This window comes from Giraffa tippelskirchi, chromosome 2, assembly GCF_054371585.1.
Source record: "Giraffa tippelskirchi isolate mGirTip1 chromosome 2, T2T-mGirTip1v1.2.pri, whole genome shotgun sequence".
NCBI lineage: Eukaryota > Metazoa > Chordata > Mammalia > Artiodactyla > Giraffidae > Giraffa > Giraffa tippelskirchi.
In genome coordinates this window covers 160,523,009-160,550,903 of record NC_137276.1, presented here as the reverse complement: position 1 = coordinate 160,550,903, position 27,895 = coordinate 160,523,009, and the positions used below count along the sequence as shown (strand labels likewise).

At 42.6% G+C, this 27,895-nt stretch overlaps 1 protein-coding gene across 8 annotated transcripts in view; it reads left to right on the top strand.

The window, feature by feature from the left end:
• MB21D2 (Mab-21 domain containing 2) overlaps positions 1-27,895 on the top strand; it is a 118,659-nt gene that overhangs the window by 25,464 nt on the left and 65,300 nt on the right. For 6 of the 8 annotated variants that reach the window (XM_081537500.1, XM_081537549.1, XM_081537579.1 and 3 more), the window contains exon 1: positions 26,918-27,077. The exons of the other annotated variants lie outside the window; for them this stretch is intronic. In XM_081537500.1, coding sequence (XP_081393626.1) covers positions 26,963-27,077 — 115 coding nt within the window. In that variant the 5' untranslated portion in view covers positions 26,918-26,962. Of the gene's footprint in view, positions 1-26,917; positions 27,078-27,895 lie in introns of those variants that run through there. 8 annotated transcript variants of the gene reach the window in all.

Below are 27,895 nucleotides of genomic sequence, written 5' to 3'. Positions count from 1 at the left end.
AAGAAATGATGAGAAAATGACCTCTAAAAGTATAACAACTTTGAGTATGTCACCATCATTTTTTCTCCCCCGAAGACAGTCTTTGATTTTATATTATTAATATGTTAAAATCACCATTCTTTCTCCCTCTCCCCATTGGTCTGCCTAGATCTGATAGACACCTCTGTGAGAGGTCTGTAGATTCTGTAACATAACCACCTGCCAGGGGAGATATGAGAGTGGCCATTATGACTTCATGCTGTTTCTCATGCCATGTATTGTTTTCACTGAAATTCACTTATTTCAAAGGTCTTTTTTTTACAAGATAGCACAATCACTTGGCTTCATGGCTTTCAGAATTTATGGAGTTTGTACCTGTGCAGTTAGGAAGAGGCATGGTTTGCCAACTGCTAACATTATAGGTAAGGTCTTTTCTTCAATCATTTCTTATAAAACAGACTTTTTCAATACCTAGAGAATTATCCTGCAGGAAGCTCAGGTTTACCTTTTGTCACAATGCCCCATCAGGCGTTTAAAAGCTAAGCCTGCCACCCTCTGAAACCCAGGCTTTCTTTAAAGGACAAATACAAACTCTTTGTCTATCTGGTATCCTGAATTTTTAGGATTCACTCAAATTATAATTTTCCAGTAGAGTTGAAAACAGTAGGAAAAATTTTCGTAGTCCTTCCATTTCTGATGGGGATTTCCCCTGGCAACTGTGGTCTGTGAAAATAGAATAGCTACACATTAATGAGACTTTTTGTTTGTTTGCACATACTTTGCCATTAACAGACAACTTTGATGTATTTGATCCTCATACAGAAGAATTCCTGGCGGCTCAGTTGGTAAAGAATCCGCCTGCAGTGTGGGAGACCTGGGTTTGATCCCTGGGTTGGGAAGATCCTCTGGAGAAGGAAATGGTTACCTACTCCACTGCCTGAAAATTCCATGGACAGTGGAGCCTGGAGGGCTATAGACCATGGGGTCTCAAGAATCTGACCTGACTTAGCGACTAAACCACTCTCCTATAACTGAGGCAGGGACATTCTCAGTTACTTATTCCAAGGAGGTGTTTTTTCAGGACCACGAAAGAATGTCAAGAAAAAGATTGCTTTGGTTTCCATGTATTCTGGGAATAAAAAAAAGTAAAAAGATTTGTTTTCATGACTACATGATGTTTCAGAAATAACATTAGATAATTTATTTCTTGAAACCTATCCTTTACAGAGAATACATTTCTGAACTTTGAATTCTTTTGAGTATTTTGACTAAGTGACCACACTTTTTATTGTTTTGTTACATTGCGTGTCCACTCTCTGGATATAGGTGTTCAGGACCTGAAGCCTTTCTAAGAAAGGTTTTGGACTCGATTTACAAATTGGTAAAATTATTTCTCATTGTGAATGGCAGCTTTTACTTACCATCATGTTTTGCTGTAGCACATTTTGCAGACAACTCATAAAACACTTTTTAAGTCTTTGTATTCTTGATTCACAGTGCTTTGCTTCTCTGTGACTTATTTTGGGTATCAGTTTTGGCTTGGGCTCGAGCCACCCTGAAACAAGTGTCTAGAAACTGGTTTTGGACCTGTTTCTTTAACATCCTATGATGTACTCTTGGGCAGAACAGGTGGTGCCTGGGCAGGTGTCTTATCTTTTCCCTCCAGGCTATAGTCTCATGGAAATATTTCTGGGACTAGGCACAGTGAGACTTCTTACACAGAATAACACGTATTAAGTAAAAATTAAGGATTAAGTGTAGAAGTATATACATTCAGGGCCAAAAAATGTCTTGGAATAACCAGTTCATTAATTCTCTTCCCCAGGGAGCTCCATCTGTCTGGGTTTCTGCATGCCAGCCATTCCAGGCTACTCCCTGCCTCAGATTCTCACATGCCTCTGTTCATATTTTCCTCCTTCATATATTATATGTATACCTATTTTTCAAGATCCAGCCTGAAAACCATCTTAATGGAGACTGCCTTAATCCTTTTGTCAGAAGGATTCCCTCTGCCTGCTCTAAACAGAATTATAGGATGTGTGTGTCAGGGTGGTGGTGGTGAATAAATATATTTTAATTTTTCTGCTGGTGACTTCCCACTGGTCTGTTTGTTGAGGCAGGGCCGGTGTGGTTTCTTTCATACCAGTCCCATGGCTGTCCCTGCCTGGCCTGTGTGAATAGTAAGTGAGGAGCGTGTTCTGAGTCATTCCTCTACACTTTGGATATAGCTTGAATCTGGAGTTGAAAGGGCAGAGGGCTAGTGCCTTCTGTGCAACATCACTCCCTGCTAAGAGAAGCAAGAATGAACCTTTTAGGAAGAATATTTGCCAAGAGGGGAGGGATTTAGAACGTTGTAATTAGATTGCAAAAGACAATGAGTGAGGACAATAATTCATATAAACTGCTTGGTGCCTGCATAGCATTTAGCAAGCTCTCAGGGAACTGTGAGCTCATATGGTAAGGGCTTAATCACATATCATACTGGCTAAAGGAGGGAATCCTCGATTATAAATTATAATCTCTGCCCTCTGGGCATGCCTAGTCTAACAGATAATAGAGTAGTCTCTGAAGACCAAAGACTTTGTCTACCTGATGACCATAAAACATTAGCTGAACTAATTGGATTTTGTGATAGGATTTTTTACAGGTAGAAATTGCCTTTTTTTTTTTTGGTTCCTCAGAGATTTGATGGTTGTTATGTAATTGCATACTTAAGTGGATTTTGTTTCTTTTATCAGATGGAATTACTAGTTTCCAAGATTTTTTGCTCTTTTAACCTCACAGCTTGTTAATGATTTCCAAGTCTTGCCTTGGCCTCTGAGCTTTGACTTCTAGACACATTTCTTGGTTTAGTTATTACTCAATAGATTTAAAAGCAGAAATCTATCAGGGTGAGATTTTTTCATTGTTAGTTAATGAATTTAAGTATACAAGACTGGCCCTGAAAAAACAAACTTGAGTCCTGGGATTCTTCTGTTTTTGTCCTGTGGTCCGTTTTGGTGGTTACCCCTGAGTGCATAGTGGTACCTGGTCCTGGGGTGCAAAAGGTGGGGAGACCTTTCTTCAGATCATGGCTGCAGTATTGGTGTTCTTCTAGTCCCCAGAGAAGCCATCTAAATAAAGCCTTGCTGACTTCTCTTGCAAAGACTTGACCCTGGGACCAGTAGCATCATCTGGGAACATGTTAGAAATGCAGAATTTCAGACCCTACCTTAGTCCTGCTGAACAGAAACCACATTTTAGTGAGGTCCCAAGGTGAAGGTATGCACATGCATTCAACTTAGAACTACAACAGGTGAAATGGGTCTCAGAACCATTAGCATTTCAAAAAAACACTGCTTTTTATTTCTACTTAAAAACAAAACAACTGGTTAAGAAAATTTGGGAGGGTGGGGTGGGCTAAACCCCTATTACAATTCTTGTTTTTATATTTTGAAGGACTGCAAACTTATAAAAGCAGGGAGACTAGTAAAATGAACCCCTATTTACCTATCACCTCACTTTAATTGTTAACAACTCAGCTGATGTTTTTCATCAGTAACTCCCCACCCCACCTTGAATTATTTTAAAGCAAATCTAAGACATGTAATTTTCCCCTAAAGATTGCTTTTTCCTTTTTCAAAATTTATGGCAAAATATATAAAAAAAGTAAAATGTACCAACTTAACCATTCACAGTTCAATGGTGTTACGTACCACATTCATGTTTCTGTGTAGCCAATTTTGAGAACTTTTAATCTTGCAAAACAAACTTTGTAAATATTAACAACATGTTTTTCTCTTTTAACGTAACCACAGTACCATCACACCTCAAAAGATGTTAAAATTAATTCTAGAATTCTAATGTTAATTAGAATTAATAGCAATGTTAATTAATCTAATGTTAGAATTAATAGCATCAAATACCCCAATGCTGTTCAGATTTCCCAGAGTGTAGTTTAACTTAAGGAAACCAAGGCATTCAGTTTGGCATCTTCTCTACATGAAGCTGATGGCAGAGTTTGTTCAGGGAAGAATCTAGAGACAATAATGAGAATGGAGCTGTTTCTCCTTTCCTAAACTGCAGCCAGCAAGGCTTTTGTGTGAAAACTTTGTAATTGCCAATCTTATTCTACGTTCAGATATCAAGAATTTTGCAGCAAAAAAATAAAAGCATGGAACTTTTAAGTAAGAAGGATTAAGTCAGAGTTAATCATTGCTTCATAAAATTGGGTAAAATATTTATCCTTTCACCATTTCAGGCACAAGATTACTCTGAAAATTAAATTAAATTTGAATGTACTGTGTATGCTTAGTTGCTCAGTTGTGTCCAACTCTTTGCGACCCCATGGACTGAAGCCCACGGGGCTCCTCTATCCGTGGGGATCCTCCAGGCAAGAATACTGGAGTGAGCTGCCATGCCCTCCTCCAGGGGATCTTCCCAACCTAGGGATCAAACCCATGTCTCTCGCATTACAGGAGGATTCTTTACCATCTGAGCCACCAGGGAAGCCCGAATTTGAATACTGTATAGCAGGTAGAATGAACGAACTAGTCATATTTTCAACATGTGTGAATGCATGCTCAGCCATGTCCAACTCTTTGTAAACCCATGAACTGTAGCCTGCAAGGCTCCTCTGTCCATGGAATTTTCCAGCCATGAATACTGGAGCAGATTGCTGTTTCCTACTCCAGGGGATCTTTCCGACCTAGGGATTGAACCCAAGCCTCATCAGTCTCTTGCATTTGCAGGCAGATTCTGTACCACTGTGCCAGCTGGGAAGCCCATTTTCAACATTAGTCAATGTCAAAAGCATAAAGTTTAGAAAAAAACATTGCAGAACGGTTTGTATAACAACACTGTTTATTTAATGTTAAACAAAAAACCCCCCAATACTGTCCATTGTTTATGACTACTCATGAAGTAAAAGTATGAACACATGTTAATGACACTTAGCATTCTTAGCAAGAATGACACTTGTACATTTCGGGGTAGGAATCAGCACTTCAAGTACAATGGAATCATTGTATCTATTTTTTATTCAAAAATCTAAAGGAAATGAGGCAACATTTTAAGATTTGCTTGAGGGCTACATGAGTGTTCATGGTATTATCTCTATTATGTATGTTTGGAAATATTGTACAACAAAGACTTTTTAAAAACTAGTCGATTTATGTACACATGTTTTGTAAACTTGAATACTCAAAAAATGTTAGTGTGATTTATTGATGCCACCAGCTCATCACAAAAATTTGGACGCTGTGTACAAAAATTATGCAAAGGATTTAACTGAGGGGGTTCAAGACTTCAAGAACAAAAAATCAAAAAGAACCAATTGTGAAGTGTGTGGGATTGTCCCAAATTTCAGCTGGTCTTCTGTATACTGCAGGCCTTATCTACGTAGATTCTGGTGACTTTCTGAAGAGTCGTTAAGAGTCGGCCAGAGCCATTTCTGATGTTATTGGAATTTATAGCTCTGCTGCTTCTGAGGAGGCTTTGAGTTGGCAGAGTTCCAGCTCTGTTGTGGCCTTGAAAGCATCTTACACTCCCAGAGCCTGCACGTTGAGCTTAACTTTCATCTGTTGCTGTCCCAGCCCCAGACAGCGCTACTGCGGAGTCCTCCGAGACAGATGGTGCTTTTAAAGATCACTGAGGAAGGGGCTTCTCAGAGGAATGTTTCATGTTTAATCACCTTTCTCTTCGTAATGGCCTTCCTCACGTGCAGGTTTTCCTGTTGTGTGAGTGGAGACCACTGATCTGTGGTCTCATTATAATAATCCTTGCCCAGAGGATGTGATAAAGGTCACAAACTTGATATTTATTCATGAGCAGAGTATAGCACTGAAACTGATGGCTGTGGATGTTCTTTCTGGCAACGAGGAGGAGGACGTGGGCTTTTAAACCAAAATATGTTTGCTAGGGGTGGGAACAGACGTGTTGTTAATTAAGCCACATTGACAAAAATGATAGACTATGTCTTGCCAAGAGTTTCAGAAATGTGCTATTTCTGCAGGTTGTCTAGCGTCAAGATTCCTTCGTTGTGGATGTTTTATTGTTAGTAATTAAATGGAACTCACAACTGTAGGCACATTGGTACCTGAAGACAGCCGGGAGGCCTCCCTCTGATCTAATGTAACCTCTGCTGCTATGATTTCATTTCCTTCACAGAAATGATTTTTATCCTCTTAATCATATTTATTGCTCTTATATCAACTCTCAAATATCTCTAATCTTCCAGAGACATATATAATTATCTTGTAAGGGTCTGAATCAGGCCAGTTGTAGCAAAAGAATTGCATTGCTTCCTGGCTCTTGAATGTCACTCACTCTTTCTGTTTCAGGTTTTACCTCTTTGGAGTCAGAATGATACTCTGTCCTTTTCCATCTCTAAGTGATTCATGGATTTGTCTTCTCATTTAGATATTAATCAGGTATTTTTTGAGTTCTTCTTTCCAGGGTGCTCTGGTAGATGCTGTGGGGGAGATAGTTATGGGAAGGGGGGAAATGGACGTATACACATATGTGCTGAGAAAAAGAGATTCTCAGTGCAACCTCAGAATGCTTGTTTTACATCAATCAGGATGGAACAATGGCTGGTTTTGAAACAAATTCATGTACCTCTACTCACTTCAACCCCCAGCACTGCTGTAGTTCACTTTTTCAATTGCAGATAGTTAAAGGGAGAGAGGGTTAGTGCAAAATCACAGAATGATTTACTTCTATGTTTCAATGGTGTTTGAAGCTAAGGAATAATTCATTTAGGGTGTATACAGTAGCAACTAAGGAATTGCAGTACCAGTTCGTGTTAACATCATTGTGTACACACTGGACCCTAGCTTTGAAAGGTAAGGGAATGTCTCATTTGATGTGTCTGATGATATTCCTATGCTAAGAGCTTTGGACCTGGTTTCTTGTGTGTGTGAACCTGTGTCCTCATGCGTCTCCATGGTTTTGACTCATGTCCAGCTCCTTTGCTGTGTGTGATAAGGAGTCTCAGATGTCCAAAGACACCCATACAAACAGACCAAGCCTGAGAGGATCATGAGATTTCATCCAGATTTGATTATTGATGAAAGCCCCTCCTGTCTGTGCCTCCCACAGTGAGATGCTCCTAAAGGGGAATGAAGATAGCTGAAACAGAGGTGAATTAACTTTCACGTCAGGGAACTATTTAATAATCATACAGCTTTGGAGCTAGAAACTGGCATTCGGAGAGAAGTGGCTTTCCTGATATTACAATGATATCCCTGAGACTGAAATTTTAGTCTTCTGACCCTGCCCACTGTAACAGAGGTGCACCGCTCTGTAGGGTTTCTGGATGTCTTCTAATGGATCATTTCCTTTCCCTCCTTCTTTTAGGAATGCCAAGGGTATATATCTTTGACAATAACTACTAAACCTATCTGTGACCTAAGCTAGAAGCAATCTCTTTAATTCCATGTACTTGTCATCTCTTCTTACCTATCTCTGCTAGTACCCATTCTATCCGAAAACAGAAATGTTCATGTGAACAAGTTTTACTTTCTTACTAGGTTAGAAACTAGATCTTCTTTCTTGCATTTCTTTTGTCAATGTCTATATTTTTTAAAGTTATAAGCAGGTATCTCATACAAATGTAAAATGAGCGTGTCAAAGAAGTATTTAACTCATTAATGAGGGAACCAGTCTGAAGATAAAGCTGGAACAAAGAGCAACTGTGTAGTTCTAGGCACTGAAGAATATTAACTAGGCTAGATGCAAAACTGGTTTACATCCTATAGGGCAATAAAACGGTAACATTTGGGACTCTTTTCTACCAATCAGAAATCATATGCATCTATAATGATGAAAATCTGCAAGTTAATGTGTAACTTCATAAAGCCTGAACCCAAATCAGACACAGTTATAGCTCAGTAGAGAAATCAAATAATCCTTGAGTGTGCCTGTTAGGTATACTCCAGTGTGGGGTTGAAAGAATATACTGCCGTCCTTTTGTATTCCTTCTAAGCGTTGCATACTGTTTGCTAATATTCAGTGTTGTTACACTTAGCCTAGGAGCATATGCTCATTCATTTGTTCATTTATTTAATAATTATTGAATGCCAGTTTTGTGCTGAGATGGTAGGGTAGGCCTTAGAGATGTGTATTGATAGCTCAGTGAGACAGATGATCCTTGCTCTCAGAAACCTCAGAGGCTACTCCAATAACATCCTCAAAGGGAGGCAGGGAGTTCTTTTCAGAAATCAGTAGCAATGGGAATGATCTTTTTTGGCTTCTACTGCCTTTGGGTCTCAGTTCTTGTAAGACTAGCATAAAGGGCAAATATCACAGAGAATGACAACCAGAACCCAGTACTTTTGGGGACAAGAGCAGACAACATTCTTTCTGTTCATATTGCATTTATGCCTTTCGAGTGATAAAGTTTCACAAGATCAAGATTTTGTCATCTGACTTAGAGGACTTCCACTGGCCTGACCTGCCAGGTTTCTCCAGAGGCCTCCCTCTTTGCACAGGTACACAATTGCTTTTTCCCAGTTGAACCTGCTGGAGAGCCTGCTTTTTCCTAGCAGGGTTTTGGTAACTGATAGCGCAAACTCCATGGCTGCCAGTACAGATTTCTTATAGCAAAGAAAAACATTTATTTAGGGTATTGGGGGAGTGCATGAGAAGGGTTGTCACTTTAATTTCTCATTTCAAAAAATAGTGGAGTGGAGGAGTGGCTGACATTTGTCTTCTCACCATCAAACACTGGTCTGCAAGGACCTCCACAGAGATCTTCCAGCTCCCTGCACCCTAGCTTACAGGTGGGGAAACCAAGGTACAGAGCAGCCAGAAATTAGCCCTTGTTTCCCTGGTGAGTCACTTCCACATCTGACACTTTTCTTTAGTCTTAGGTTCCTTCCTCTATTGTGGTGGTGCTCACTTGGATTCATGGGTGGGATACAGAAGTCCAGAAATGAAGCTTTTGTTTTGAGTTTGCATCTTTTTTACAAAGACAGATGTTTGTCACAGAAAATTTATTTCATACTGAAAGATGTTAAGAAGAAAACAAAAAGCCTCTGAAGTCCCAGCACCCAGAGATAACTATAATATCCCGGCAATCCTTTATATATTTATATACATTTTTGTCTTAGTATACAGATCCCTGGAGAAGGAAATGACAACCCACTCCAGTATTCTTGCCTGGAGAATTCCGTGGACAGAGGAGCCTGGCAGGCTACAGTCCATGGGGTCGCAAAGAGTTGGACATGGCTGAGCAACTATCACTCACTCATTAGTATACAGATACAGATATATATAACTCCATAATTTTTAGTAAATGGGAAGAGCACCTTTTTCTTGCAATTAATTTTCGTTTAGTCTGAAAAATGATTATCAACTTATTTTAAGTACAAATGGAAATATTCTCCTATTTGTTTGTATTTTACTCCTATTAATATATGCCAAATAATATAAATTATATTTTTAATATTCTTAAATTTAATGATCAGTGTCAAGGCAGCTTGTATCTTTGACGAGGTGGCAGTGCTAACTGCAGAAATGAACCACTCAGGTGAGGGAAGGGCTGGATGACAGCTGCATAGAGCGTGGTCTGCAGAGGGCCTCGTGCCAGCTGTCCGCTCTGTGACAGTCTCCTTGGGCTGGCCTTCACAGAGAGCTGCTCACCCTAGGACACGCCCTTCCTGGGCACCTGCGTGGGGGTGATGAGTCATGGTATCAGACAGCATGGAGTATGAAGGCTCCTCAGACTCTAGAGTGTCCACTGAGAGGTTGCTTTGCCACCTCGTCTTCTGCTCAATCCTGGCTCCTTCCTCCCCTTACAGGTTGCTGTGCTCAGTCATATCCAGCCCTTTGCGACACCATGGACTGTAGCCACCAGGCTCCTCTATCCATGGAACTTTCCAGGCAAGAATACTAGAGTGGGTTGCCACTTCCTACTCCATCTTCACTATCTAGGGATGAAACCTGCGTCTCTTGCATCTCCTGCATTGGCAGGCAGGTTCTTTATCACTCTTATCACCTGGGAAGGCCCCATACTTTGTAAAGGTTGAGCCCATCTTGAATCCCAAACTCTGTCTCAGTTTCTACTTATGGAGAACAGCTTGCAGCTGTTAATATGGTCATACGGAGAAGGCAATGGCACCCCACTCCAGTACTCTTGCCTGGAAAATCCCATGGATGGAGGAGCCTGGTAGGCTATAGTCCAAGGGGTCGCTAAGAGTCGGACACGACTGAGCAACTTCACTTTAACTTTTCCCTTTCATGCACTGGAGAAGGAAATGGCAACCCACTCCAGTATTCTTGCCTGGAGAATCCTAGGGACGGCGGAGCCTGGTAGGCTGCCGTCTATAGGGTCGCACAGGGTCGGACACGACTGAAGCGACTTAGCAGCAGCAGCAGTAGTATCCACTGATGCAACAGGAATAACCACTGCAGCCCCCCCTGAAGCCAGTGGAATCCTCAGGAGCGCAGGATCTCCACATCCATGGCTCCTCTTAGAGTGAGCTCACCCTCTCCACCCCTCCCCTGAGGTTTGGTATTTGAAGACATTGGCCTAGGGCAAGCTCCCTTCTCTGTGGGTTTAAGAGCTAGCTTAGAGGCTTTCTTGCTCTGAGATATTCTCTGCAATACAGATCTATTTTAATTGCTGATGACATTACTCAGTTAACGATTCATCTGCTTTGGGAGAAATTTCTCTAGAATGGTTGAAAGCTCCTGCCTAAGAGTTGATTAAGAAAGGTTGTTGTTATTCTTTTTGTTTGCCTCTAGCAGACACCCCTTTCTTTGGGTCGCCCTCTTCTTCCAACCTGCTGCACAATGACTGGCTTCCTGTCTTCAGGTTTCTTATTTGCATAATTTCTCTAATCATTCTTTAATTTCCGGCAGAAATGATAGTCTCACTTAATCAACTGGAAAGGAATACGGAGATGGGAGATGGAGGAAGCAGTGAATGCCTTTCTCAGGCCTTTGGGGGTTTGTTCCCGTCACTGCCTTTGCTCAGATGCTTACGTCGTCTTGGTTAACTTTGGGAGCATCCATGGGCCCCACCCCTCCATCTTCTCCACGTCCGTTTGGAGACTTTCATTTCAGGGCTGTTAGTGCTGCCAGCCCTTGCGCTGGTGGTGTCTGGCTTAAAAAGAGCCACATGTGCTCTGTGACCCTTTGGAGCCTCTCTGTTCTCTTTATTAAGTACTACTGTGGACAGAGAATCATTCTGAATCTCTCCCTTCCTAACACCCAAGATGCAGTTTATTTTGGTGCTTTTAACCTTCAGCCTTAGCTAGCAACTGCTGTGTGCATTTTGGAATCTATGAATTTTAGGGAGATAAGGAATGCTTGCTGACAGTTTGGTCATTGCTTCTTTAGTAACTATTCTGTCTCTTTTTTTTTTCCAGAGCGGAGGCGGGGGGTTGTCCTTTAAAATTTTGCTGACAAAGTGATCCTGCTCTTTGTCACAAAATGCCCACCACATGATCAGCATGCATGTAGCTTGGGCTGAAGAGTGGAATTTAGATTTTCACAGTAAGGTCTGCAAGGCATAGTTCATATAAATGCAGACATTCAAAAACCTCACTAGCTTAATGGGTGCTCTTTAAGGCCATAAAAAAGTTAGTTTTTCATGAAAGGGCAGACTAGACCAGAAGATGCTGCTGAATAAGTCTTTATTCTAGAGAAGGTAATAGGCAAGGACCTGATATCAAAGAAGTTGTTAAGCTTTTTATTTCTCGTCCAATTTTCTCTGTAGGGGGAGAAAGGTCTATAAAGGCACTCATCTGTGTCCACCTTTTTAATAACTTAGTCCTGCCACTGAATTTGCCTGGAGGAAGAGAACTTATAAGTAGATAATGCAGCATAGAGTCAAAAGGGCTTTTTAAGTCTTTTAGTTCATGTTCTCCATTTTGGATGTTGAGATATGGGAAAAAGGGGATGGTAAACATTTGGTTAGGGACATTGCCTACATAATTCCATGTTTTTTCTTCAGTATCATGCTTTCTGTAGTTTTTTTTTCTTTTCAATAGTAGGTTTGTGTGAAAGGAATGTTACAATTTATAGGGGAACCTCGAATTCTCAACAACTGGTATTTTTGGTCCTTCCAAGTTTTTACAACAAAAATGCTCATCAGAATTTAAACATGGAAACCTCTAGAGAGAGAGAGATTGTGAAATCTGTGCATCAGTCTGTAATGTTTACTTGCATATGAGTAGCCTGGTGTCACTCAGCTGTCACTTATTGTTGTTAGTAAAGATGCATTGAGTAGGATTTTTAGCTAGATTGCATGACCAAACATTTGAATAACTACCAATAAATGTTGTAAAATGTGTATGTACAATATGTAACTACAAATAAACAATATATGTTTGAGTAATTACAGATGAACAGTGTGGACCATGAGAAGATCTCTGTATGAAACATTATGGGAGGCCTGTGGGGTAAACTCTACCTTTGTCACTGACATGGATGGCTGAGGAGGCCTTTGCAGATAAGTTTGTGTTTGAGATGGACAGAGCTCGGAGTAGAAAACTGGGTATGGCATTGAAGAAAGGATCACGTATGCATGATGTGGTTGGTGGAGGGTAACTAGTTCCAAATGGTTCTGAACACTCAGAATAATTATCAGACTTCTTTACTTTGAAAACCTAATTTCAGATTTTTTTTAAAAATTATGACCTAGATAGTTATGGGTATTACTTTAAAGATGGACTTGAAATCATCTAGAATGATTCCAAGCCCATCATTGAAGCTGATGGGCTTGCAACACAAAATAAGAGATGTGGTAATCTGTAAGAATTCATTCCATTTCCTAAGTTACAACTCTAAGAAAATATGAATGTGCAGCCAAAGCCTTTATGGAATCTGTGGGTCCTGGCTAACATGAATCCTGTGTGGTACAGGGTCTTAGACTTGCCTAAAAATCAGTTGCTTTTTATCCCCTCACTTCTTTCTTCTCCCTCTGTCTCTTTCATGCATTCATCCACAAGCATGTATTAATTACTACGGGCAGACATAGTTCTTGATTCTGGAAAGAAGTGATGACCAAGCATCTCCCCTCAAGTTTTACTCAGAAACTATTCTAATTCTGAATAAAGCATCGGGTGCTACAAGAGCAACATAGGAAGAACACCTATCCCAGATTTGGAGCCCTAAGGAAGTTTTTGGAGAAAGCGAAGCCAGAGGGACCAAGAGTAGAAAGTAGAGTAGAAAGTAGCCAGACCAACAAGTAGGAAAATGGGGAAAGGAAGAGCATTCTAACCAGAGGGTGTATTATGTTTAGAGGCCATGAGCCCAAGGAAAACATGGCCCCTGGGGGAGCCCAAAGAGCTTAGTATGACTGACAATGGAGGGAAAGGAGGAAATGGCCAGAAGCCAGGCTGAAAATCAACAGGAGGGGATAATCAACAGCCTGTGAATATAGGGCATTATCCTCAAGATATAGGGCAATAAAAGGGTTTTAAGCAGGGGCATGAATTATACTTTAGAAAGATCGGTGGTTACCACGTTGCTAACAGATTGAATAAACTAACTGAAGGAGACCGGTTAGCTGTGTGTTGCAGTGGTCCAGGAGAAATGACAGGAACCTGAGCTGGAGCAGGAGCAGCAATTATGGTAAAAACTGGAAAGGATCAAGAGACAGCTGGAAGGTGAAACTAATCAGTTGAGGGGGCTTGATGTGGGTGGTAAAGGAGAGAGCAGAAATCTAAGATGATAGTCACGTTGCTCTCTTGGGCACAGAACACAGTGGAGGCATTCACAGCAAAGGACAGTAAAGGTTTAGGGTGAGAGAGAGAGCTCAGCATTGGTCCTGTTCAGTTTGGTAGTGCCTTGAGACCATTCTAGAAATTGTGTTGACATTCCACCTTTGCCATCCAGTGTCCTAACATTGCAGGTAGTGAGTGTAGAATGTCAGAACTGTAGGGTCTCCCAAGTTTGGCACGTATCCTGTGATTTTCCTCATGAGGAAAGTGGAGTCCAGAGAGGTAGAACAACTTGCTGAGGGTCACACAGCTAATTATTGATTGACCTGGGCCTAGTATCTAAGTCTCTAGCATCAGTCTAGAAGTGTTTCCACTCTAGCTGTAGAATCTGAAAAATGTACAGAAGTAAATAAATGTATGTAGCCTGTTGGCCTTTGCTTGGGAAGAACTGCTGGCAGTAAAAATGTGGGTCATAAATCCATGTGGGGACTATGCCCCATTTGCATCTCATTTGATTCCATCTGCCTTGTCTTAACATGATTATGGCAACTTTGTTAGGCAAGTGGTTGCTTAACACAGTGGAAAGTCTTAATTACTCTTTAATAGCTGTGTGCAGAGGGAAAGTCAACTTTAATGTTTAATCATTTGGTTGTCTCTTGAGAAAGTTTATTTTGGTCTTCTCTTTGTGTACCCATTAAATATATAAATGCATATTTTTTACATTTCCCTTTCCATTCCAGATTTCAGTGACACAAAAATATTTTCTTTTTAAAGTATTGCTGTATAAACATTGAGAATTTAATGAAAAATTAAAAATTAAAATCCACCCACAGCTTTCCCATAATAACAACAAAAATTCAAGCTTTATATTCTTTTACTTCTTTTCTCTCTGCATCCATATGGTAATCTTAATTCATATTCAGCTTTCTAAATTTTTTATTCCATCGAGTATTTTCATTCCTTTATTTATTCATCCATCCATCCCTTTGGCATACATCTGAGTACCTTGTAAATGCGGGGTCCCGTGCATTGTATTAGGGGATACAGCAGTGTCAGTCCTCACAAAGCTGGCATTTGGAGAATAGGGGAATGATTGGTCGGTAAGTAAACCTAATAGAAGAAAAACCTTGCAATTGCATTATTAAAATGGTGCAGCCTGTTATCACGTTATAGATGTAACATAACTACTTTCTTATTGTTCAATATGATGTCTGTCAGGGTCTCAGGAGGTAACGGGTGGCACACACAAATTAGGGAGAACGGAGGAGAATTTTCTAGAGGGAAATTTACAAAAGTGTGGTCAGTAGGTAGGAAACCACCAGGATGGAGGAGTTCTCTGGGCCTGGGGACCATGAAGCACATGTGTGCCTGGAGGGGCCATAGGAGACATTTTCAGAGTAAACATTTTATAAGCATCTTCCAGTGATGTGTCTAGTGCTAAAGAGAAGGGAGGCAATGTTCTAGGGGAGTCACCTGCCTCCATCGAGTGAAGCTCACAGAGCAGGACAGCGGACCAGAGAGTGGTAAGGGAGGGATAACGGGAGAAACACCAAGAGGTTGCTTGGTTTCATTAGCTGTGCAATTTGCTGAGTGTTGGCCGTGGGGGGGATGGGAAGAGAAGGGAGGGAAGACTAGGCTGAACTCAGTGGTTCCTTCAGGCACAGCTTTTCAGTTTGGGGCAATGAATGGGGGAGGGGTAATGGGCAGGAAGGCCTCCTGGGACTGGTGACTTCTGTCCCTGGAAGCCTCTTCCCTTTCACCCCAGTGTCAAACTCACTCTTTTATGTGCTATGACATGGTGAAGTGAGGAAGTGTCCAGGGGCACTTCCAGTTATCAAGTACTGTCATTCTAGAAATTTTCCCTGATGTCTCTGAAGCTATACCTTTGAGTGCTGGTAACCATTACTCAACTCTGATGTAATCATAGCAATAGTAACTTCTTGTATAGTGGCCTGTCTATTGTCAAGGTGCGGGGAGGCAGATGGTGCCAGGGGAATGGGCTTCATTTTGGGGAGATTGGGGAGTGAAGCACATAAGCATTCACCCTTCTGACTAATGTGTAGGGCAGGAGTGGTGGGTGCTTCTTTGGGGTCAGTATCTTCTAAACTGGTAAATTTCATGTTTAGTACATTGCTGAGCACTGCCAATTTGGGGATCTGTTGGGCTTTGGGAGCTAATCACTTAGGCTGAGCCTCATAAGGAAAAGGCAGTAGAAATCAGAATCCAATGGCATGTTTAATAACTACACACATGTGTGTGCACAAGTGCATCTTGGAGTTTCTGATAAAGTAAAACCTTGGCCATGGCCTCTGTTTTCAGAGACATAGTATGGAGTCTTTAATGCTATCAAGTTATTGGCTTTTCCATTGCTTTATTCTGTTTGGCTCGTCTGATGGAGGAAGAGGGGCTGAAAAGAACCTGGAAACTGATTCTTTGCCTTCATTTTCGCCATCCTTTGACCCTTGGTTCTCTTCTCTGTGTTGAAATGTTCGGCCGTAAACGGCTTTGTTCTTTTGATCCAGGGGCCTCCAGGGTGGTGCAGAAGGTCAGCAGGGAGCTCCTCTTTCCCTTGGGATCCATTTTGGTTTTTTTGTCTTTTTACCTTTATTATCGCTCAAATCCTTTTTGGAAACAGGTGATGGGTTGAGCAGTAAATGAGTAAATGTTTCTTTATCTAAATCTAAACAGCCAAATAGCAAGGCAAGAATTACTTCCACACTTCAGTAGTATGAATCACAAACTTGGATCATGATTATAAAAAAAATAGATGAAATGTCTAGGCTGTGTCACAAGATTAGTTCAGGTCTTTGTTTTTCTTTAGAACTCAGTACTGTATGTCTCTATTTGGTACCCACAAGTATTTCTAGTTACTAAAATGCCTTTTGAACCATCCAGTAGGGTCTAACTAATTGCTATCGCTTTCCCCATAAAGCTTTGCCCCCATCATACCATTCCTCTGCTTGAAACCTTCATGCCTTCCACTGTCATGAAATTAAGAGTCATCCCTTCAACGTGTCTTTAGGGATCTCCTGGCCTCTGCCCACTCCCCCAGTCTCATCTCATGCCTCCAGTCTCTTCATGTTCTCTACTCTGGGTTCCTTCAAGGTCCTTTGACTGGACGCAATTTCTGTTGACTTCCGACCTTGGCACGTGCTCTCTCTGCCCTCTCCCTCCCCTGTTCTTCCGGTCTTTCAGTGGGCCCATAGATGAGGCTACATTTTTCTGTTCTAGTCCTACATCTCTACCTGTACATTCTCCATAGAAGGTACTCCCCATGAGGACAGGTTCTGTGTTGTTCTTGACACCACTGTATCCCAAACTTCCTGCGTGGTGCCTGGCAAACAGCACATGCTCTGAAAAGATTTGTTGAGAAAAAAGAAGTATGTGTTTTATAGTAGTCAGGTTTTTCTGACATTATTAATCCATATGTAACAAGTCCCATCAACTCCTCGATAACCATGATTTTTGACAAGTTACTATCCTTGCTTTTCCAGAGAACCCGGACACCTTCTTTCTGCAAATAGTTGTGACTTTTCATGCCAGGGGACTGTCACGATAGGTGGGGTGGGCAGAAGGTGGATTGTGTGTAGAAGTGAATGACTCAGCCCTACCTTCATTAACACGCTCGCCTTTTCTATGAATTAAAGCATTATAATTGGAAATTCTTTTTTGTATAATCTCCGTTGATGGCCTCATAATAACCTCTGAAAGTTATTTATCCACATCTCACAACTAAGAGTTGTTCTTGGTAACTGAATAGTGTCTGGTTGAGAAGTTACACTGGATATTTGCTCTGGGGATGAAGATGACCGATTATGCCACATCGATTAGAAGAGAGCTGTGTGGAGTTATATAGAAGGAGACCATTCTCGGTTTGGAAGTAATATATTTTAACCTAAACAAGGCATGTGATGAGAAGCTATATTTGGATCTGCCTGCTTCAATGTGGTTTTGTGTTTTGAAATACAAGGGTAGTGTGGTCAGAACACCCCGCTGATCCAGTGCCCTCACCCATTGTCCTCACTGTGCTGTAGATGCTCTGGTTTATTTACCCATTTTACAGATAAGAAGTTGAGTCAGAGGATGTCATTTCCGAGAGCAACTCATCTGGGGAATGGAGTTGAAGTTCAGATCTGGACTTGCTGACTCATGTTGAGGAAATCCTCCCTGGGCACTGAGAGGGATTGCACGGTTTGGGGATCATTGTATGCCTTAGCAGTTCTGGGCCAAGATCATCAGTATTTGGTTGTATAATGTATTTCATGATGATTGTTATTGGCCTCCTTCAGCAAGTCATTCTGACAAATTTCAGGTCCTTGTTCCACTCAAGCATCATCCATAAAGTACTATTGCTGTACAATTTATTTTCCTCTGGGAATTGCTTCGCACGCCTCTAATCGAATGTGAGTGCTGCAGCCGCCCCATTTCCTGCCGTTCAGTTCCCTTTCCTTTCTCAGTTTGGCAGATTGTAGACTGTGCTGGTAGCTGCCCAGAGAGCAGCAGTGTTTTCCATTATTCATGATGTTAGCGGCAGGTTGCTGCTTTGGCCTGTGCAGGCTGGAATAGACTCATTAATGGTGGCGGGAGCAGCTACTCTTTCTTTCTGTGGAACTAGCCATCACCCCAAGTGTAAGCTGAGGTCAAGGGCTCTTAGGGTGGGGTTTGCAGAGTAAAGAGTCTTACCTGGATAATTGGTAGCCTTCTCTCTCCTTTGGCACAGCCACTGTGATTAGAGGCTGGGTGGTGCCAGCCATGTACTATGTTATGCTTGAAGTGTATTTTAGTGGTATGGGAAACAGGATTTGAGCATCAGACCTCAGTTAGAGCCAGCTTTCAGAGGATGGATCATTTCATTCACTGCATCTGTCTCTTTCACCACCCAGTCCTGCCACCTTATTCTTCCTCCTCTTGTTTCATAACTAATATGGTACATTTATTTTAATAGCTAGTCTGCCCTGCTTAATCAGTATAGTGTTTTATTAGATGGATGCATTTTCAGTTATTAGCATAGTCCCCAAACTTTCTATTTCCTTGGCTCTGTCATTTCCCACTATGCTTTCTATGGTAGTTTGCTTAGCTAGCCACAAATACCTATCTGCTGGGAGACCTTCAGTTTTTCATGATTATGGAGGAGGAGGAGGAGGAGGAGTGCTCAGTCATTTCTGACTCTTTGCGGCCCCAAGGCCTGTAGCCTGCCAGGCTTCACTGTCCATGGGATTTTCCAGGCACAAATACTGGAGTGGGTTGCCTTTTCCTTCCAGGGAATCTTCCCGAACCCGAGTTTCTTTCATCTCCTGCATTGGCAGATGGATTCTTTACCACTAGTGCCACCTGGGAAGCCCTTCCATGACTATATGTGGTAGTAAATAGTATGGAAATGTTGCCCTCACAGACTCCTAGGGATGTTCTTCCTAGGATTATCTTTTTCTAAGAAAGAAAGAATTCTTCCTTCCCTCGATGTAGCTCAGTCCAATCTTGTCATTTGAAAGACCAGAAAGTGAAACCCTGATGTGCTTTAAAGTGTTGCCTGTATGTCTCCCCGCACTTTGTCCACCCCCAAGATGATTATCTTTTTTTCTGTTGATGCCCAACTGGCTAAGAAAGTAAGGGCCAGTGATACCTGTTTCTGTATTAACTGACAGTTAGGAATTTCAGCAACAACAAAGTGTCATAAAACTTAACATCAACGTGTTTATCAAAATATGAACTTACTGACCTGCATCACTGACCAGTCCAAGGGTAGATTTGCTCTACCTGCCTCTTCTCTATTTCAGGTTCATTGGGTAAAATCTTGGCCTCTTCTCCAGCATACCTGGCAAGAGTCTCTTTATGTCGCATTGGCTCTGAGTAAATAAGTTGCCTACCCCTGAAGCAACCACTGTGACCAGAGAGGTGATCAGGCCAGTGGGCAAAGATATGGGGGTGAGATTGCTCCTAGTGCGACAGACGGTGAATTCTGTTTATGTGGACTGAAAGTGGGGAAGAGGTGATCCCTCAAATGAAAACCTTGTTTCCGGGCAATGGGGAGTATGGACAGAGATAGTGAACATAAACATCCATTCAACCCTTTTGACTTCTGGGTTTGGCTGCCCTAGTGAGGATGGAGTAAGAAGTGGAGGACCACCAAGATGCATGAAGTTCACAGAATCAGAGTTGTTTGAGCTAGCAGGGCTTTTATAGGTCCCCGTTTCCAGTACTGGTCACTGCATTAAAAACTACCCTAAAATCTAATAGCTTAAAAAGCAATTTATTGTATTTGGTGACCCTGTGAGTCAGGAATTCAGTGTATAGAGAAAAAGTGAAAGTCGCTCAGTCATGTCCAACTCTTTGCAACTATATATAGTCCATGGAATTCTCCAGGCCAGAATACTGGGGTGCGTAGCCATTCCCTTCTCCAGGGGATCTTTCCAACCCAGGAATTGAACCGGGGTCTCCTGCATTACAGGTGGATTCTTTACCACTGAGCTACCAGGGAAGCCCAGCTTTGCCCAATGGTTTCTGTATCTCACTTGTGAGCTGGCCAGAAACTTCTTTCTCTCACTCCTCCAATCTTTCCCCACCACCTCCAGCCTTTCTCTGTGACTAGCTTAGCCAGCGTCATAGCACGACAGCCTCCATGTAAGTCAGACTTCTTATGTGAAAGGTGAAGACTTCCAGAGAGAATGCACCAAGAGACTGGAAGTGGAAGCTGCCAGCTTCCTAAGGCCTGGGCCTGAAAACCCACAAAGCATCCTCCCATGGGTTGATCAGGTGGTCACACAGTCCACCCAGATTCCAGAGGAGAGGGGTCTCTTCCATTCACAGATAAAACACCTGAGGCCCCCAAAGAAGCAATGACTGACCTCATTTCTCAAGAGCCCTCCTTTCAGAAATAGCATGGAAACAAACACCAACCAGGCCCAAGTCCACACACTCTCCAGCCAGAATGCTGCCCTCACAACCTTTTGCAGCCTCTCCTTGTGTTCTGTATCCATGAGCCAGGAGGCCCAGAGCAGGGGAAGCCAGGACAAGGGGTTTCCTCTCTGCAAATAAGGTACTGACAAAGTACTGCTCGTCAGGCTTGGAAACTGCTGTGCACCAGCCTCAGGCCACGTGGCTTTGCTGGGACTCTGTCCTCAGCCAAGAGCAGGACCGTGAGCCCATGAGCCCATTTGAATTGTGCTGCGGAGGATTCCTCTGCTTGTTGCATTTTTCTTCCCCAGAAGGGTTGCATGGAAAGGACTGAGGGTTCCACAGCTTGGCTTATCCGAACTGCCCTTTCCTCTCTTTACCCCAGTGTTCTGTTAAGCTGCTAAGTCATGACCGACTCTTTTTGCGACCCCATAGACTGTAGCCCGCCAGGCTCCTCTGTCCATGGGACTTCCCAGCCAAGAATACTGGAGTGGGTTGCTATTTCCTTCTCCAGGAGATGTTTCCAACCCAGGGATCAAAACTGCGTCTCCTGCATTAGTTGCTGCTACTGCTGCTAAGTCGTGTCAGTCGTGTCCGACTCTGTGCGACCCCATAGACGGCAGCCCACCAGGCTCCTCCGTCCATGGGATTCTCCAGGCAGAAGTACTGGAGTGGGTTGCCGTTGCCTTCTCCCCTGCATTAGCAGGTGGATCCTTTACCACTGAGCCATCAGGGAAGCCCCTTCCCAATGTTCCTCCCACTAATTAGTGAGCCACTGACATATTCCTATTTTAAAGTCAGTCATTTCATAACCTAATTTTCAGTATTTTCTGGGCTTATTATATCCCTCTAACCCCTGGCTTCATGTCCTCTGGCGTGCATGTGGTCGGGAGAGGAGATGAGAGGGAAGGGAAAGACTTTCTCCAATCCCTCCTAGCTTCCCCCTTCTCTTCTGGGAGGAGGGAAAATTTACAGCCTTTCTGCACACAGGGTGAGACACCTATTTCTAGGCATGTGGGGCCAGAGAAAAGAGACAGAAAGCATGCTTAATGTTTCAGTAATTTCCCAGGAAATCAGTGGACTCCTCTCAAGACAAGAACTTTCTTCTCTCCTTCTGAGTCATCTTATACCTGTTATGAGGACAGACTGTTTTTTATATCTTTATGTTTCATGCGACCACCCAAGTGCCTCAAAAGCAGGTGCTGCCTTCATGAAAATGCAAGACCATTAAGTTAGTTTAGAATTCATTGACAACCTGGGGCATCTGGAAAAGAATATATTGCAATTCAGAATCATGAGCGTGTGTGTATGTGTGCTTTTTGCATGTGTGCTGAGATGCACTGTGTCTTTAACATAATAGATCAGGCAAAAATCCCTGAAATACACATACTGGACTGGGGTAGGATGAGATGAGGAGATTAACTAAATGTAAACTTCATTTGTTTCCTTGCATCAATTCCCTTTTTAATCAGAGAGACATCTTATAACCAGAAGATGCGATCTAATTGATGTTCTTTTTGTTTTTTAATCCTCATAGAGGGACAATGCCGGTAGTATTTTCAATTCTTCAGGAAAAATGTGATTCCAGCTTATACTTGTATGTTGCAGCTTTAGTCTATATTTAAAATTAGCTGTTGGCTTTCTTAAATTGAGCATATGGGAGAACTTCTGAGCCCTGAAGATGAACAATTAGTTGAATATAACGATATTTAAGGACAAGTCCATGGGCACAAGGGTCAATGACTCTGTTCTCAGTTTCTGATGAGTTGACTCCATCATTACTACTGGTATCAGTAACTTCCTTGCTTTTTAAAGGAGGCAGATATAGTTGTATATTGGACACAGAAATCATATATTAAACATAGAAGAATGGTGAGAGGTCAGGGAGGAGTTGGAGGGTTTGCTGGACCAGATCTGCTCCGTGAGCTGCATTGAAAGTACATACATCCCACATCTTCCATTCCTATTTGACCCTCAACTCACTTCTTAAGACACTCGCATTCAGAATGTGGAGATGTGGTTATTTTGGTAGCATGTATGAAATCTCTCTCACATACTTACAGGACGAAGGAAAGCAGAACTTGGTCTTTTTGCCCTTCCAATAGACTCTTCCTGCAAGTTGAGTGGTTTCCATGTACTTTCACAGAACCATTTTACCATCCTCAGCGTCCTTTTACATGCTTCAAAAGACAGATACACAAAGCTATGAAGACAGGAGCACCGTAGGGTCAGGAGACTGAGGTCTAACCTTGGGGCAGCTTTAACTTGCAGTTCACCTAACCCCTGGGCCACCTCCTAACCTCATAGATGCTTCTAGGCTTCCATGATTTTTATCAGAATAAAAAGAGAATGCTGTGAAAGGAGGGACGCTCTCTATCCCAGAGGTTATATAATTAGTTCTGAGAACGCTCACAGCTGTCATGTGTGACACACTGACATCCTCTTATGCTCTTCCACTATTGGGAAGCAGCTGTTAGTTTAGTTTCATTTCTGTCTCTCCCGTCTCCATATGCCAGAGTAAGGACAAGTGAATGGATTAAAAATCTGTTGGGATGGGAGAAACCATCTGATGCATCTTCTATCTTTTCACTCATGAGTATTTTAAGTGTTGATATCCCCTAAAGAACTGCAAGATGGTCTATAACCGGGGAGGTGGAAGGAATCCGGCATTCCGGTTACTCTAAAATGAGACAATGAAAATGATGTAGTGCTCTGGGTATGGAGGGAATAATGGAATAGGACTGTCAAAAATTGGAGTCACGGTTGCCCAAGCACTAGTGAGATTTCCTGGACTATTTCCTATACAGATTAAGATGCTTCTTTATCACTCTTGAATTTTTTTTATCCCTTCTTAGGTTGCTCAGACAGTAAAGAATCTGCCTGCAATGCAGGAGACCTGGGTTTGATCCCTGGTTTGGGATGATCCCTTGGAGAAGGGAGTGGCAACCTACTCCAGTATTCTTGCCTGGAGAATTCCATAGATGAGGAGCCTAGTGGCTACAGTTCATGGGGGTCACAAAGAGTCGAACACGACTAAGTGAGTAACAGATATGCACATGCCCTAATCTACCCATATCTGAAAGAGTTATTCCAAGGCCTATGTTTGGGGCTGTAATGTCTAGAAAGCTTCCTTATCCAATTTACCTGGAAAATACCTACGTTTTAAAGATCTAGTGCAGATGTAACCTTTGCAAAAAAAAAAGGTCTTCCCTGCAACCCACAGCCATGGATGACCATTCTCCTTTCCTTACCACCATGTTTGTACATGTCTCATTAGCAGCCGTCACTGATGTAAAGGCATCTGTCAGGTTATGATAGAAGGTGGATAGTGACCTCTCCGAGGATGGGAATCGTGTCTCCTTCATCCTTGTGTCCTCAGGACTTAGCAGAATTTTTGTCATGTATTAAGCACTCCGTGAATGAGTTGGGGGGAGGGGCGAAAGCTAAGCCAGTTTCTTGCCATTCAATTTGATTCAAAAATTACTATTATGCCATCAAAACTTTCACTTGGAAAACAACTCTAAGCTCCTGAGACATGGATAGAATGTCCCCAGGTCAGGGATTGTTAGGTTTATCAGTTCCCTAGCACTGCAGTGACAGATTGTTGCAAATCAGGTGGCTTCACACAGATATATTCCCTCACAGCTCTGGGGGCTAGAATTCCAACATCATTGAGTTGGCAAGGCCATGCCTCCTCTGAAGGCCCTAAGGAAATATCTTGTCCTAGCTTCTTCCTAGCTTCTGGTGGTTGCCGGCCACCCTTGGTACCCCTTGTCGCATAGCTGTATGACTTCAGTGTCTGCTTGCATCTTAATATGGCTCTCTTCTCTCTGTGTGTGTCTGTGTCTAGGTGTCCAGCTTTCCATCTTCTTTAAAGGACACCAGTCCTTGGCTTTATGGCCCATTCTAATATAGTAGGATCTCATCTTCACTTGATTACATCTACAGTTGATCTCAGAGAGGCAGCCGTGAGCAGTGAAGCGAGATCTTAGTTCCCTGCCCAGGAACTGAACCTGTGTAGCCTGGATGAAAACCAGGAATCCTCACCACCAGGCCAGCATGGGCTAAAGACTAGAAGCAAATTTTCCCTGTTTTTTTTGCTCTCATTGAAAAATGCATTTCTCAAGGAAGCAAAAACTGTAAAAAGAGATACAAAGTCTATTATTAGAGACACAGCACAACAAGTGGGAGAGACAATTTAAAGACAGAAGCAAGGTAGAGATGCACTCCCTAAGAGAAAGGGTGTGGGCGTCCTTCCTAATGAGGACTAGTGCAGTCAAGAGTGGTTAAATCATTATATAGGGCAGTTTTCCCAGGTCTTTGTTTGTGTTGTGTTAGTCGCTCAACTGTGTCTGACTCTTCACAGACCCATGGCCTATAGCCTGCCAGGCTCCTCTGTCCATGGAATTCTCCATCAAGAATACTAGAGTGGGTAACAACCATGCCCTTCTCCATGGGACCTTCCTGACCAGGGATGGAACCTGAGTCTCCTGCATTGCAGACAGATTCTTTATTGTCTGAGCCACCTGGGAAGCCCTAAAATGTTGTATATCCATGAATGTGTGAGTGCGTGCTAAGTTGCTTTAGTCGTGTCTGACTCTTTGTGACCCCGTGGACTGTAGCCCACCAGGCTTCTCTATCCATGGGATTCTCCAGGCAAGAATACTGGAGTGGGTTGCCATGTCCCCCTCCAGGGGATCTTCCAGACCCAGGGATCGAACCCGAGTCTCTTATGTGCCCTGCATTGGCAGGCAAGTTCTTTACCACTAGCACCACCTGGGAAGCCCCATATCAATTATCTGGCTTCTTTTTCCACACCTGACCTACCCTAGGACTCTTCCCAATTTGAGTATGCACCTTTTTCCAAGATGGATTCCAGCCCTGAGGCCTAAGGGGGACCTTGGCATCTCATATTATGGGGTGTTGCCCCCCTCCTTTTGACCTCAACGAGCCTTTCTGCTCCCTTGCCCCAAGGAAGGGAAATATATGACCTCTTGATCTTTTACTCAAACAGGGTTTATCCTCTCTCTGTTTCTGCCAAGACTGTTATCTTGAAGTGTACTCAGGGGACAAAGCCTGGCTATTTATCTTGTTTCTGTTATTTCTATTTTGAAGTGCAAACAGGAGGCTGGTTGTAAATACGTAACCTGGAACCCACCTATCTTTTATCTCAAGAGATGCAAACAGGAGGCTGGTTGTGAAGTGTCAGCCTGAAACCATCTTTTTTTGCCCTAAGAAATGTGAACATGAGGCCTGTTGTAAATGCCTAGCCTGGAGCCCATCTATATCCTGCCTCACAGTGACCCTATCCTAGTCTGAATAAGGGCACATTCACAGACAGGTGAGGGAGTTGGGGAGTTAGGACTTGAATTTTTTTTTTTTTTTTTTTGCAAGACACCGTTCAATGCAAATTACACTTTGACCCCTTTAATCATGGAATTTTTTTTTTTCCTTTGGCTGGGCTTGGTCTTCGTTAACTTTGTGCAGGCTTTTTTCTCTAGTTGTGATGAGCAGGGGCTACTCCTCATTGTGGTGCATGGACTTCTCACTGGAGTGGCTTCTCGTCTTGTGGAGCAGGGGGCTTAGGGCACACAGGCTTCAGTAATTGTGGTGCAGGGACTTATTTGCCCTTCGGCTTATTCATGGAAGCTTGACTCCTTAAATCCTCAGGCTTTCCTCTGGATGGTTTTTCAGTCCCTGCTTCAGTGCCTCTAGCACTGGGGAGTTCCTTGCTCCACAGGCACATTTTCTGTCTTTGGGAGGCAGCTTTTGGGGAACTTTTTGTTTAATTGGGCCCCACTCTACTTCCTGCCATCTTTATCATTCACCAATCAGGGGATATATGGAATAATATGCTTCCTCCTCTGGAGGGAGGAGGGAGAGCTTTCAGGCATTGAAGATGGTTCTCCTGGCCTCCACGACCCCCTCCCAGTTTCTTCAAGTCTTCCTCCAGGTTTATTTTCGTTACCAAACTTCCTCCACACTAATGGAACTTTCTGTTTGTCGGTGTATTGGGCGAAATGAAATGAGACTTCCAGGGGTCATATAGTCACAGATCAAAGCAGACACATCTATTTCTAGGGAATCCACTCCTGTTGATGCAACTTCACACAGTTTTAGTGGCCAACACACACCCTTGAAACATTTAATTTATTCTTGGTTGCATATGGTGCTGCTAAACTCTGTTCTTCTCATTTAGTATTTTGGCCCCTAGAGCAGGGTCTGGCCCTAGTGTGAGTATACTCTTCTCTGTTGCACTTGGCCTGTGGCCCCAGCCTATGAAAACAGCTGACTCACAGAGCTGTGATTGTACATTGGATGATGATCGACTGTGATGCGGGAGGGTAGTAGGAGGGGCTGTCACTAGAAAAGGGTCTTTTGTTAGAGGTTATGCTACTGCTTATGTGTCCCCAGACTGCTGATCAGAATAGGACCCAGATATGACTTGGGGCTTTAACAGTTTTCTACGGCTTCTTGGATTTGCTGCTGAAGTGGAAAACACGTTTTGTACCATTAGGTGGGAGGGTTCCTGCCATACTTCGGTGCCATTTGGAGGTAAGTCAACTCTGGTGGCCCCAATGCTTTCTGTTTGAACAAATTTACACAGATAAATAAATGAGGGCTTAGATGGTAAGAACCAGAAGGGGCTTGGAGATAATAACCTGAGTTTAAAGTTAGGATTAAGAACGTGAGACTGGAAATGAGACAGATTTCACACTCTTGGTTCAGTTAGCAGATGTTTGATCCTATCCAAAGTGTTCATAAGACATTTGGTCCATGCCGAAAGGTTTTTGATATTTGGTCATATTTGTTACTATCCAAAGTGTCCCTAGATGGAGACAGTTGATCAACACCCAAAGTGTTCTGATATTTGGTCCTGTCCGAAACCATTTGGTGTGGGGGTAAGGTGCTTGTGGACGTTTCGCATAGGACCAACTTTCAAGGATCTTTTGGTGTGGACCTGATGGCTTATGGACATTTTGGACAGAACCAAATATCAGACGAGGCCTCCTTTTTCATCTTAGTTGTGAATTTGGAAAAATTATTTTGTTAAGTGGGGTTAATAGCAGTATCAACTCAGAAAAAAGGTGAAAGTGTAGTTGCTCAGTTGTATCTGACTCTTTGTGATCCTTTCGACTGTATGTAGCCGCCAGGCTCCTTCGTCCATGGGATTTTCCAGGCAAGAATACTGGAGTGGTTGTTACAATTCAGTGAGCTAGTAGTATTCATTTAATTCATACTTGGATGCGGCCAGGAAGGGAAGCTGTGGGTCACGGAAATCAGATGATTTGCCCAAGGTCGCTTAGTGTGTGCTGCCACCAAAGCAGGAACAAAGTTTATAGCCTTTCAGTTTTTAATTTAAGGAATGTGCC